Below are 14452 nucleotides of genomic sequence, written 5' to 3'. Positions count from 1 at the left end.
AGGAAACAGGTTCTTTCCCTGGGTTGGGAAGATCCCTTGGAGAAGGAAATGGCAGCTAACTCTAGTATTTTCGCCTGGGAAAATACTGAATGAACAGAGGAACCTTGCTGGCTGTGGTCCATGGGGTCACAAAAAAGTCGGACACGATTTAGCTACTGACAGGAGTCAGTTATCAGCTACAGACTTTCCCCAAGAACTGGAGAGAAGGATTGGAGGATTATAGGCATAACCTGGGTAAGGTGGCTCTGGGAAAGCCAAGGGCAGTTCTCCTGAGAAAGCGAGGTACTGCTGTGAGACATTGTAGGCAATATTCACAGCAACTAGGGGAGGGGGAGTGTATTCATACCTCATAAAGAGAGTCTGGACAATGGAAAAAACCACCAGTGTTGACTCTAGCAGAAATGGTCAGCTACCTCCACCCTCCCAATTAGTGATCTGCTCATAAATGTTTAACTAAGCAAGATATTTCTTTAAAAGTGACCCTGATATCAGGAAATCTGAGGGTAGCACAGTGCAGAGTTAAAAATATTTCTTTGAATGATGTTTTTATAAATACAAAAAAATCTAGCTTTCATATTCTACATATATATGGAATATTAAAGCTTTTATATTATTATTATATACATATAATTTCCTCTGTGGGGTTCCTTTTTTTCCTTTTCTTTCCTTTATTAAGGCCAAGTTGCAAACGGGCCTACAAAACAAATGGGCTGACTCTATTCATAGAGACATGGAACATCAGGACTTTAGAAAATCAGTGAATAATTGAAGTTTTTCTGGCCAAGTGTAGCATAATTCACGACTTTTGCACCTAGCTTTCTGTCATCTTTGAAAGCTTAAGTACGCTTGACATTGCATATCACCAACTACAAATAAATTCCGTCTACCTTGATTTTTCAGTAAAGAAACACATCCCTTGTTTCTATTAATTAAAATAAAGATTTACTGAGACATAAAAATATTTATTTTCCTAATAACAATAAATATAAAATATACTGGTACCTGGGCTCTGATATGACAGCGTTCTAGTCCAGAAGAGAGGAACAAATATAATTAGCAGGATCTTCATTTTGTTAGTAAAGGTTTCTTGCTTTTATTCTGTAAAAAAAAAAAAAAATGTTATTTACAATATGAAAAATATTGTTTTCATATTGTAAAAGCAAAACATAGATTTTTAAGCTATATTTCTTGTATATTTCAAGAAACTATATTTCTTGTAAAAGCAAAAAATACAGTTTGCTTGCTTTTATTCTGTAAAAAAATGTTATTTATAATATGAAAAATATCATTGTGTAACAAGAAATAATGATAAATAACTGAGAAAATTGAGTTAGAACAAAATACACTGTAAACACTCTATTTGTCAAAGCAGGGTCGGGGGTGCTTAAAACACTCATCCAGTGAAAAGTGTTAGCTGCTCACTCGTATCTGACTCTGCAGCCCCATGAACTGTAGCCTGCCACACTCCTCTGTCCGTGGAATTTCCCAAGCAAGAATACTGGAGTGGGTTGCCATTTCCTCCTCCAGGGGATCTTCCTGACCCAGGGATCGAACCTGAGTCTCTTGTCTTCTGCATTGGCAGGCAGATTCCAAGTCTCCATTGCAGGCAGATTCTTTACCGTCTGAACTACAAGGAAAGTATTCATCAAGTGTTTGAGCGCTTTTTGAAAATGTCTCTGTGTGTGTGCATTTGCTCAATCCGGTCCAGCTCTTTGCGACCCCATGAACTGTAGCCCACAGGGCTCCTCTGTCCATGGAATTCTCCAGGCAGGAATACTGGAGTGAGTAGCCATTAACTTCTCCAGGGGATCTTCCCAACCCATGGATCGAACCTGGGTCTCCTGCATTGCAGGAAGAGTCTTTACCATCTGGGCCACCAGAGGAGCCCATTTGTTGAAAATTATTCTAATGCTAATGTTTGCTGTGTCCTTACCATGGCTCAGATATTTTTCTTAGTGCTCTTTATGCATCATATTATTTAATCCTCAAAACCATCTTACTGAGGTACAACTAATATATCCACATGACAGATAAGGAAACAGACATAAGTGGCTTGGTATTGATAAGTGGTGAATCCAGCATCCTAACCCAGACAGGTGATCATGGAGCCCAAACTTTAACCACTGTTCTATAAGCTTTATACAAAATCTATGAACTCACAGAATTTATGAAGTCACTATTCTTGATTATCTATTTTCATGTCAACAATAACTATTGTATATGTTCACAACTTGGCTCAAAAATCCAACAGCTACCCACATTTCTTTCTTCATTAATCCCTTGTGAAAATTGTTCTGTCATTTCTGGTTATACCCAATTTTGTAAATTACTTTAACTTCAGGATTTCTCTTCATGAGCTCACAATCAATTAGAAACATTCTTCATGGGAAATTACAATCTTACAGAAACTCCACCAAGCCAAAGTTGTTTTGATTAATAGGGAAATACATAAAATAACCAATACTCAAGAATAGAGATGCCTCTAACGAAATACCTAAAGTATAAGGGCTGTATTTTATTCTAGAGTTGACCTTTCAGGGTTATTTTGAAATTGCTAATCATGCAGGAAGATTGAGGGAATCACTGAAAACTAGATTTGGAAGTCACCCTATAGATCATTTAGACTAAACCCTTATTTTGCCAAAGAGGAAATCGAGGCTCCCTGGTAGTTAGTAGCTGATCATGTCATCAATGACTTTCAAATCTATAGTCATCATATTCTACCATATCATATATTTTACTTATTAATTTTATTTTTAAGATATAATTCACATTATACACAATTAGCCCTTTAAAGTGGACAATTCAATGTGTTTCAGTTTATTAGCAATATTTGCATCAATTACCACTAATTCCAGAACATTTTAATGACACAAATATGACACCCCATACCCATCCTCAGTTACTAATTCTCCCCTCCCCAAAGTTCCTGGTAACCACTAATCTGCTTTCTTCTCTATGGATTTACCCATCTAGACATTAATATAAATGGAACCAGATAACATGTGGCCTTTTGTGTTTGGATTCTGTAACATAACGCTTTCAAGATTTATCCATGTTGTGACATTCCTTTTATGTCTGAGTAGTAAGAGATGGTTGAAAGGCATCACCAAACTCAATGGACTTGAGTTTGAGCAAACTCCAGGAGATAGTGAAGGACAGGGAAGCCTGGAGTGCTGCAATTCATGGGGTTGCAAAGAATTAGACGTGACTTAGCGACTGAAGAACAACAATACTGTGTGGATATACAACATATAAACTGTCTATTCACCAGTTGTTGGAAATTTGGATTGTCCTACTTCTGGCTATTATGAATAATGCTGCTATGAATATTCATGTACAAATTTTTATGTGGATATGTGTTTTCATTTCTTTTGGTAGACACCTAGAAGAATTTTTTATCTTATGCCAGCTTTATGTTTAACATTTTTCAGTTCAGTTCAGTTCAGTCGCTCAGTCGTGTCCGACTCTTTGTGACCCCATGAATCGCAGCACGCCAGGCCTCCCTGTCCATCACCAACTCCCAGATTTCACTCAGACTCATGTCCATCAAGTCAGTGATGCCATCCAGCCATCTCATCCTCTGTTGTCCCCTTCTCCTCCTGCCCCCAATCCCTCCCAGCATCAGAGCCTTTTCCAATGAGTCAACTCTTCACATGAGGTGGCCAAAGTACTGGAGTTTCAGCTTTAGCATCATTCCTTCCAAAGAAATCCCAGGGCCGATCTCCTTCAGAATAGCCAAATTGCTATTCAAAGTGGTTGCCTCATTTTACACTCCTACCAGCAGATATAAAGTTTCCGATTTCTCCACATTCTCACCAACACTTGTTATTGTATATCTCTTTTTAAAAATTACACTCAAAGGAGAGCTCTGTGAAAATAAAAATTATTAATATGCTAATGGCTCTAACAAAAAAAGTAGACAGCATGCAAGAACAGATGGGTGATGTAAGCAACAAATTCAAGAGATTAGAAACTCTGTAACAGAAGTGAAGAATGTCTTTGATGGAGTCGTTAGTAGACTGGACTTAAGCTAAGGAAAGAATCTCTGAGTTTGAGGATTTATCAATAGAAACTTCCAAAATTGAAAAGCAAAGAAAAAAAATGGAACATTACATGTAAGAACTAGGGGACAACTATTAAAAGTATAATATATGTGTAGTAGAAATACCAGCAGAAGAGAGGAGAAGAAGTATTTGAAACAGTAATGATTGAGAATTTCGCACAAGTTAATGTCAGACACCAAACTACAGATCCAGGAAGCTCAAACAACATAAAAAAGATAACTGCCAAAACCAAACAAACAAAAAACAAACGCATTATCTATAGAGGAGCAAAAATTACATCTGACTTCTCAGCAATCACACAAACAAGAGGAGGTTGGCACAGACTGTTCTATTTATTTTACAATTTATTTTTTTCTGTGCTGGATTTTCATTGCATTGTATAGGCTCTTTGTTGAGGCACACAGGCTTCTCTTGTTTTGGAACATGGGCTCTAGAGTGCACAGGCTCAGTAACTGGGGTGCACAGACTTCGTCTCCCCACAGCATGTGGGATCTTATTTCCCCAACCAGGGATTCAACCTGTGTCCCCTGCATTGGAAGGCAAATTTTTAACCACTGGACCACCAGGCAAGTCCCAGGAGTGGACTATCTTAAATGTTGAGAGAAAAAGACCCCAAAACCTGGAATTTTGCAACCTGTGAAACTATCTTCAAGAGTGAGGGAGAAATAAAGACTTACTCAAACAAACGAAGAAATGCGAGAACTTGTCACTAGCTGACCTGATTTGCAAGAAATGTTCAAAGACGCTCTCAGAGAGAGAGAAGGAAAGAGAGAGAGAGAAGGAAAATAATATAGGTCAGCAACTTGGATCTCCATAAAGACACAAATTATGTTTTAATCAGACACAGAAAGATGCAAGACACAAGATGACTGTTAAAAAGGAAGACGTTTTTATTGTACTCACAGCCCCTTAGAAACAAGAGGCATGACACACCACGCTGGGTCACACAGGGAAGCACTGGGGGGACAGGAGCAGGCGGAGAGAGGCGGGTAGGAGCCTCATCCTGGTTTTCCTGGGAGGCTACACAGACTTAGAAGTGAATAGTCTGAGGAAGCTCAGTGGGGTCTAGATTGTAGGGGTGATCCTTAGTTGCCAAGTACCTGTTACTGGGGTGGCAACGAAAGATGACTAGTGTCCCAGAGTTCAAGAGCCCAATAAGAGGAGGCAGGAGAGGGTGTGGACTCAGGATTCATTGGTTTGTACATCTGAGGAGTGTTAGCAGGCAAGTCCTACTATTTCTAGGAATTAGTTAATCCTGGGGAAGGGCAGTCCCTCCTTGGGTCAGCAAGGTCTCAGAAGTCAGAGCATCAAGAATACAGTACACACTACTGTATTTTTATAATCAAACTTAAATGTATAAATAATTTATTTATAAATAATGGATATAAAATACAATTTAATTTATATAAAATATTTAAAAATTATAAATAAAATAAATAACAAGGACCTACTGTGTGGCACAGTAAAATATACTCAATATTTTTTATAACCTATAAGAGAAGAGAATCTGAAAAAAGTATATATATACACATGCACATATATCTGAATCACTTTGATATACACTTGAAATTAACAAAACATTGTAAATCAACTACATTTCAATTTAACAAAAAGGAATATAGAACATAAGAAAATACTGTTAATACAAGAATAAAGAAGGAATAAGTGAAGTTATACTTTTATTTTTCTTATTCTTTAATTGATCTAACAGATAAGAGCTTCTTCAAAATAGTAGCAACAACAATGTATTGATGATTATACCTTTTATATATTTGAAGTGAATGACACAATAATGCACTGATTATTGACAGGAGGGAGCAGTTAGGGATGCTTGCTTATTAAAACATACTTGCAATTCCCATGAAGTAATATAGTGTTATATGAATTAGCTGTAAATACCCAGGGCAAATTTTAGGGCAACCACTAAAAAGGTTTTTTTAAAAGATAATTGATACACTAAGAAAGAAAAAAATGGAATCATATAAAATTCTCAATTAATTAAAAAATCAAAAGACATAAAAAGAGTAGAAGACACAAATATAAAGAACAAGGGCAACAGGTAGAAAATTAACAAACTATATATGTTTGTTATATATATATGGGAACCCAACTACATCGATAATCACTATAAATGTCATTGGTCTAATGACTTCCATTAAAAGACAGTAATTATTAGAATGTATCCAAAAAAGACCCTATTATATGTAGTCAAAGCCCACTTTAAGTATGAAGACACAAATAGAGTAAAGAAAGTGGATGGAAAAAATATGCTAAAAGATAGAACAATGCTATGAATTTCAGAAAAACAAACTTTCAAGTAAGGAAAATTATCAGTGATAAAGACAGACATTACAAATGATAAGGGATCAATACTCCAAGAAGACACAGTAATCCGTAACGTATATGCATCTAAAAACAGGGCATCAAAATCAGTGAGACAAAAACCAGTAGAATTGTAAGGAGAAGTAGATCAATCCATTATTATAGTAGAAAACTTCAACATCCCTCTCTCAGAATTGGGCAGATCCAGCAGAGAGAAAATCAGTAAGCAAACTGTTGCGCATTTTTTAAGAGAATTGACAACTATAAAATATGTTATTCAACAATTGAAAATATGTATTCTTTTCAATCTCACATAGAGCATTCACTGAGATAGGCCACATTCTAGGCCATGAAACACACTTTAACAAATGTAAAGAAATACAGATCATACAATGTCTGCTCTTAGACCACAGTGGAATTAAACTAGAAATCAATAATGATAATTAAAAAGTACCAAAATGCTTGGAGATTAAATAACACACATTTAAATAACACATGGGTTAAAGACAAAATTTCAAAAAAAAAAAATTCTAAATACTTTGAACTAAATAAAAATGAAAAAACAGCTTATCCAAATTTGTGGAATGCAGCAAAAGTAGTATTTTAAAGGGAAATCCAGAGTATTGAATGTATATTTCAGGAAAGAAGAGAGATCTAAAATCAATCATCTAAGCATCATATAAGCATCTGCTTTAGGAAATTTCTTAAAAAAGAGAGAAAATTAAATCCAAAGAGAGGAAAGGGAAATTTTTTTAATGCAACACAATCAATGACATTGAAAACAGGAAATAGAGAAAAAAAATAAACAAAACAGAACATTATTTGAAAAGATCAAGTAAATCTATAAACCTCTAGGCAGCGTAACTAAGAGAAAAAAGGCACAAATTACTAACATCAGAAGTTAAAGAAGGGACATCACTTAGATGACACGGACATTGCTGTTATCGTTGTTCAGTCACTAAATCATCTCCAACTCTTTGCAACCTCATGGGCACACCAGGCTCCTCTGTCCTCCACTATCTCCCAGAGTTTGCTCAAATTCATGTCCATAGAGCTGGTGATACTATCTAACCATCTCATGCTCTGCCACCCCCTTCTCCTTTTGCCATCAAACTTTCCTAGCATTATGGTCTTTTCCAATGAGTTGGCTCTTCCCTTAAGGTGGCCAAAGTATTGGAGCTTCAGTTTCAGCACAAGTCCTTCCAATGAATAGTCACGGTTGATTTCCTTTCAGATTGACTGGTTTTATCTCCTTGCTGTCCAAGGGACTCTCAAGAGTCTTCTCCAATGCCACAATTTGAAAGCATCAATTTTGGGGTGCTCAGCTTACTTTATGGTCCAATTCTCCCTCTGTAGATGACTGCTGGAAAAAGCATAGCTTTCACTATAACAGACTTTTGTTGGCAAAGCGATGTCTCTGCTTTTTAGCACACTGTCTAGGTTTGTCATAGCTTTCCTTCCAAGGAACAAGTGTCTATCAACTTCATGGCTATACTCACTATCTGCAGTGATTTTGGAGCCCAAGAAACTAAAATCTGTCACTGCTTCCACTTTCCTCCCTTCTATCTGCCATGAACTGATGTAACCAAATGCCATGATTTTAGTTTTTTCAAAATTTGAATTTTAAGCCAGCTTTTTCACTTTCTTCTTTCACCCTCAAAAAGGCTCTTCCGTTCCTCTTCACTTTCTGCCATTTGAGTGGTATCATCTGCATATCTGAGGTTGCTGATATTTCTCCTGGTAATATTGATTTCAGCTTGTGATTCACCCAGCCCAGCATTTCACATGAGGTACTCTGCATAGAAGTTAAATAAGCAGGGTGACAACATTCAGCCTTGTCGTACTCCTTTCCCAGTTTTGAACCAGTCCATTGTTCCATGTCTGGTTATAACTGTTGCTTCTTGACCTGCATACAGGTTTCTCAGGAGACAATTCAAGTTATCCGCTACTCCATCTCTTTAAGAATTTTCCACAATCTTGTGACCCACACAGTCAAAGGCTTTAGCATAGTCAATGAAGCAGAAGTAGTTGTTTTACTGGAATTCCCTTGCTTTCTCCATGATCCAGTGAATGCTGGCAATTTGATCTCTGGTTCCTCTCTGCCTTTTCTAAACCTTACAAACCCAGCTTGTACATCTATAAGTTCTCAGTTCGCATACTGCTAAAGCCTAGCTTGAAGGATTTTGAGCATAACCTTATTACCATGTGAAATGAGCACAATTATATGGTAGTTGGAACACTCTTTGGCACTGCCCTTCCTTGGGATTGGAATGAAAACTGACCTTTTCAGTCCTATGGCAACTGCTGTTTTCCAAATTTCCTGACATATTGAGTGCAACACTTCAATAGCCTCATCTTGTAGGGTTTGAAAGAGCTCAGCTGGAATTCCATCACCTCCACTAGCTTTGTTCATAGTAATTCTTCCTAGATCCCACTTGACTTCATATTCCAGGATGTCTGGCTTAGGTAAGTGACCACACCATCGTGGATTATCCAGGTCATTAAGACTGTTTTTGTACAGTTCCTCGGTATTCTTGTCATTTCTTCTTAATCCCTTCTGCTTCTTACTGTTTCTGTCCTTTATCATGCCCATTCTTGCATGAAATGTTCCCTTGATGTCTCAAATTTTCTTGAGGAGATCTCTAGTCTTTCCCATTCTATTGTTTTCCTTTATTTCCTTGCACTGCTTATTTAAGAAGGCCTTCTTATCTCTCCCTGCTGTTCTCGGGAACTCTGCATTCAGTTGGATATACCTTTCCCTTTCTCCCTTGCCTTTTACTTCTTTTCTTCCCTTAGCTATTTGTAAAGTCTCTTAGACAGCCACTTTGCCTGCTTGCATTTCTTTTTCTTTGGGATGGTTTTGGTCACTGTCTCCTGTATAATGTTATGAACCTCTGTCCATAGTTCTTCAGGCAATCTGTCTACCAGATCTAATCCCTTAAATCTATTCATAACCTCCACTGTGTAATCATAAGGGACTTGATTTAAGTCATACCTGAGTGGCCTAGTGGTTTTCCCTACTTTCTTGAATTTAAGCCAGAATTTTGCTCTAAGGAACTCAAGATCTGGATGTGAACATTAAAAAGGATATTAGATTTCATGACTGCAATAACAATTATGAACAACTCTATGTTCACAAATTTATAACCTAGGTGAAGTGGACAAATTTTCTGAAAGACACAATCTGCCAAAACTCACACAAGAAGAAATAGACAATCAGAATAGGTCGCATCTATTAAATAAATTGAATCAACAATTAATGACCTTCCAAAATTGAATGCACCAGGCTCAGACAGGTTCACTGGTAATTCTACCAAACACTTATGCCAGTTCTTTACAATTTCTTCCAAGAGATAGAAGCAGAGAGAATACTGCCTAAATCATTCTATGAAGCCAGAATTACCCTTACACCAAAGCCAGATAAAACATTACAAAACAGAAAAACTATAGACCAGTATCTTTTATGAATGTAGATGCCAAAATCCTCAAAAAATGTTAGCAAATCAAAGCAAACAGCGTATGAAAAGAACTATACACCGTGGTGAAGTGGAGTTTATCCCAGGAACGCAAACCTGGTTCAACATTCAAAAATCATGTATGTGATTCATCTCATCAAATACATAAAGAAAAATACAAACTAGGAATAGAGGGAATTTTCTTAACATTTGCATACCAACTGGAAAGGAAGAAATATAACTGTCTTTATTTGCAGATGATATGATTATCTATGTACAAAATCCCAAAGAATCCACAAAAAATTCCTGGAACTATGGTAGCAGGATAAAAAGTTAATATACAGAAGTCCATTACGTTCCCATATTCCAACAATGAACAATTGGAATTTTAAATTAAAAACACAATGCCATTGATGTTAGTATCTCCAAAACTTAAATACTTAGGTATAAATTTTTAAAATATATATAAGATCTGTATGAGAAAAACTATAACACTCTAAGGAGTGAATTAAATAAATGGAGAGGTATTCCATGTTTATGCATAGGAAGACTTAGATTGTCAAGATATCGGTTATTCCCAACTTGATCTATAGATTCAATTCAACCCCAATCAAAATCCCAACAAGTTACTTCGTGGATATTGACAAACTGATTCTAAAATTGTATACAGAGAGGCAAAAGACTCAGAATGGCTTACAGAACATTGAAGAAGAACAAAATCAGAAGCCTGACACTGACTTCAAGATTTTTTTTATAAAGTTACAGTAAGCAAGACAGTGTGGTATTGGTAAAAGAATGGATCAAAATAGAGAGCCCAGAAATAGACTCACACAAATATAGTCAATGATCTTTGACAAAGAAGCATGGACAATAAAATGGAGAAATAATCTAATTTTCAACAAACCATGTTGGAAAAATTGGACATTCACATGCCCCCCAAAAAGGTAATCTAGACCCAGATCTTATACTCTCCACTAAAATTAAGTCAGTGTGGACCATAAACCTCAAAGTAAAATGTAAAACTATCAAACTCCTAGAAGGTAGCATAGGAGAAAATCTGTTTGATCTCAGTTTGATAATGACATTTTAGATACCATATCAAAGGCAAGATCCATGAAAGATATAATGCATAAGCTGGACTTAATTACAAAACTCTTGCTCTGCACAAGACATTGTCAAGAGAATGGGAAGACAAGTCACAGACTGAGAAAAAAAATATTTGCAAAACATGTATCTGACACAGGACTTCTATCCAGACTATACAAAGAACTCTTAGAATTCAACAATAAGTAGGAGAACAACACAATTAAAATGTGGGCAAAGATCTGAACAGACACCTCACCAAAGAAGATACACTAGATGGCAAATAAGCACATGAAAAGATAGTCCACACTGTATATTATTAAGAATTGCAAATTAAGACAATCAGGTAACATCACACATCTATTAGAATGGCAAGAACCCAAATTATTGACAACCAAAATGCTGGCATGGATATGAAGCAAAACAAACTTTCATTTATTGCTGATGGGAATGCAAAATAGTATAGCCCTTATGGAAGACACTTTGTTAGTTTCTTACAAAACTAAACATTTTCTTACCATATGATCCAACAATCACACTCCTTAGTATTTAACCAAATGAGTTGAAAACTTATACTCACACAAAAATCTACACATGGATAAATTTATGGTAGTTTTATTCATAATTTCCAAAGTTTGGAAGCAAACAAGATATCTTTTAATAGGTGAATGGATAAATACATTTTGGTGCAATGGATAAATATATTTTGATACAACAGATCATGGAATATTAGTGGTAAAAAGAAATGAGCTAACAAGCTATGAAAAGATTTAGAGGGATCTAAAATGAATATTAATAAGTGAAAGAGCCAATTTGAAAAGGCTACATTCTATATGACTCCAATTCTATAATATTATGGCAAAGGAAACTATGGAAATAGTGACAAGATGAGAGGTTGCCAGCATTTGTGGAGAGAGGGGAATGAAGCTATTGTCTATGATACTATAATGGTGGATACGTGACATTATACACATCCCCAAACCCATAGAATATGAAACACCAAGAGTAAACCCTAATGTAAATTATGGGCTTTGGTGATAGTGATGTGTTAATACAATTAATACAGTTAATACAATTAATTAATGTGTTCATCAATTATAACCAATGAATCAGTTTGATCGGGGCATGGGGGGGCGGCCGTGTGTGTTCATGTGTGGGGGCAGGGAGCATATGGGAACTCCTGGTACCTCCTGCTCAGTTTTGCTGTGAGCCTCGTTTGGGCATTAGGAATCTACCAAGGATAATAAAAATGATCTCTGTATTGATTGTGGTTAGATGGAAGTATGCATTTGCCAAAACAATTTTAAAAATACACTTAAAATGGATGCATTATACTGTACATGAATTATACCTCAATACAGTTCATGTTTGAGCATTCTTTGGCATTGCCTTTCTTTGGGATTGGAATGAAAACTGACCTTTTCCAGTCCTGTGGCCACTGCTGAGTTTTCCAAACTCGCTGGCATATTGAATGCAGCACTTTCACAGCATCATCTTTCAGGGTTTGAAATAGCTCAACTGGAATTCCATCACCTCCACTAGCTTTGTTCGTAGTGATGCTTTCTAAGGCCCACTTGACTTCACATTCCAGGATGTCTGGCTCTAGGTGAGTGATCACACCATCGTGATTATCTTGGTCGTGAAGATCTTTTTTGTACAGTTCTTCTGTGTATTCCTGCCTCCTCTTCTTAATACCTTCTGCTTCTGTTAGGTCCATACCATTTCTGTCCTTTATCGAGCCTATCTTTGCATGAAATGCTCCCTTGGTATCTCTAATTTTCTTAAAGAGATCTCTAGTCTTTCCCACTCTGTTGTTTTCCTCTATTTCTTTGCATTGATTGCTGAGGAAGGCTTTCTTATCTCTTCCTGCTATTCTTTGGAACTCTGCATTCAGATGCTTATATCTTTCCTTTTCTCCTTTGCTTTTCACTTCTCTTCTTTTCACAGCTATTTGTAAGGCCTCCTCAGACAGCCATTTTGCTTTTTTGCATTTCTTTTCCATGGGGATGGTCTTGATCCCTGTCTCCTGTACAATGTCATGAACCTAATTCCATAGTTCATCAGGCACTCTATCTATCAGATCTAGGCCCTTAAATCTATTTCTCACTTCCACTGTATAATCATAAGGGATTTGATTTAGGTCATACTGAATGGTCTAGTGCTTTTCCCTACTTTCTTCAATTTCAGTCTGAATTTGGCAATAAGGAGTTCATGTTCTGAGCCACTGTCAGCTCCTGGTCTTGTTTTTGCTGACTGTATAGAGCTTCTCCATCTTTTGCTGCAAAGAATATAATCAATCTGATTTCGGTGTTGACCATCTGGTGATGTCCATGTGTAGAGTCTTCTCTTGTGTTGTTGGAAGAGGGTGTTTGCTATGACCAGTGCATTTTCTTGGCAAAACTCTATTAGTCTTTGCCCTGCTTCATTCCGTATTCCAAGGGCAAATTTGCCTGTTACTCCAGGTGTTTCTTGACTTCCTACTTTTGCATTCCAGTCCCCTATAATGAAAAGGACATCTTTTTTGGGTGTTAGTTCTAAAAGGTCTTATAGGTCTTCATAGAACCATTCAACTTCAGCTTCTTCAGTGTTACTGGTTGGGGCATAGACTGTGATATTGAATGGTTTGCCTTGGAAACACACAGAGATCATTCTGTTGTTTTTGAGATTGCATCCAAGTACTGCATTCGGAGTCTTTTGTTGACCATGATGGCTACTCCATTTCTTCTAAGGGATTCCTGCCCACAGTAGTAGATATAATGGTCATCTGAGTTAAATTCACCCATTCCAGTCCATTTTAGTTCGCTGATTCCTAGAATGTCAACGTGCACTCTTGCCATCTCCTGTTTGACCACTTCCAATTTGCCTTGATTCATGGACCTGACATTCCAGGTTCCTATGCAAATTGTGCTTTACAGCATCAGACCTTGCTTCTATCACCAGTCACATCCACAGCTGGGTATTGTTTTTGCTTTGGCTCCATCCCTTCATTCTTTCTGGAGTTATTTCTCCACTGATCTCCAGTAGCATATTGGGCACCTACTGACCTGGGAAGTTCCTCTTTCAGTATCCTATCATTTTGCCTTTTCATACTGTTCATGGGGATCTCAAGGCAAGAATACTGAAGTGGTTTGCCATTCCCTTCTCCAGTGGACCACATTCTGTCAGACCTCTCCACCATGACCCGCCCATCTTGGGTGGCCCCATGGGCATGGCTTAGTTTCATTGCATTAGACAAGGCTGTGGTCCTAGTGTGATTAGATTGACTAGCTTTCTGTGATTATGGTTTCAGTGTGTCTGCCCTCTGATGCCCTCTTGCAGGACCTACTGTCTTACTTGGGTTTCTCTTACCTTGGTTGTGGGGTATCTCTTCACGGCTGCTCCAGCAATTCCAATCCCAAAGAAAAACAATGCCAAAGAATGCTCAAACTACCGCACAATTGCACTCATCTCACACACTAGTAAAGTAATGCCCAAAATTCTCCAAGCCAGGCTTCAGCAATATGTGAACCATGAACTTCCAGATGT

At 37.2% G+C, this 14452-nt stretch overlaps 1 protein-coding gene across 2 annotated transcripts in view; it reads right to left on the bottom strand.

Moving 5' to 3' along the window:
* Positions 1-14452, bottom strand: part of COL6A5 (collagen, type VI, alpha 5) — a 160932-nt gene that overhangs the window by 125711 nt on the left and 20769 nt on the right. For both annotated transcript variants that reach the window (XM_010856741.1, XM_010856742.1), the window contains exon 2: positions 1003-1098. In XM_010856741.1, coding sequence (XP_010855043.1) covers positions 1003-1069 — 67 coding nt within the window. In that variant the 5' untranslated portion in view covers positions 1070-1098. The remainder of the gene's footprint in view (positions 1-1002; positions 1099-14452) is intronic.

The sequence above is a fragment of the Bison bison genome, unplaced genomic scaffold, assembly GCF_000754665.1.
Source record: "Bison bison bison isolate TAMUID 2011002044 unplaced genomic scaffold, Bison_UMD1.0 scf7180017864374, whole genome shotgun sequence".
NCBI classification, from domain to species: Eukaryota; Metazoa; Chordata; class Mammalia; order Artiodactyla; family Bovidae; genus Bison; species Bison bison.
The sequence above is the reverse complement of the archived record's forward strand: the minus strand, read 5'-3'. Positions and strand labels throughout refer to the sequence as shown.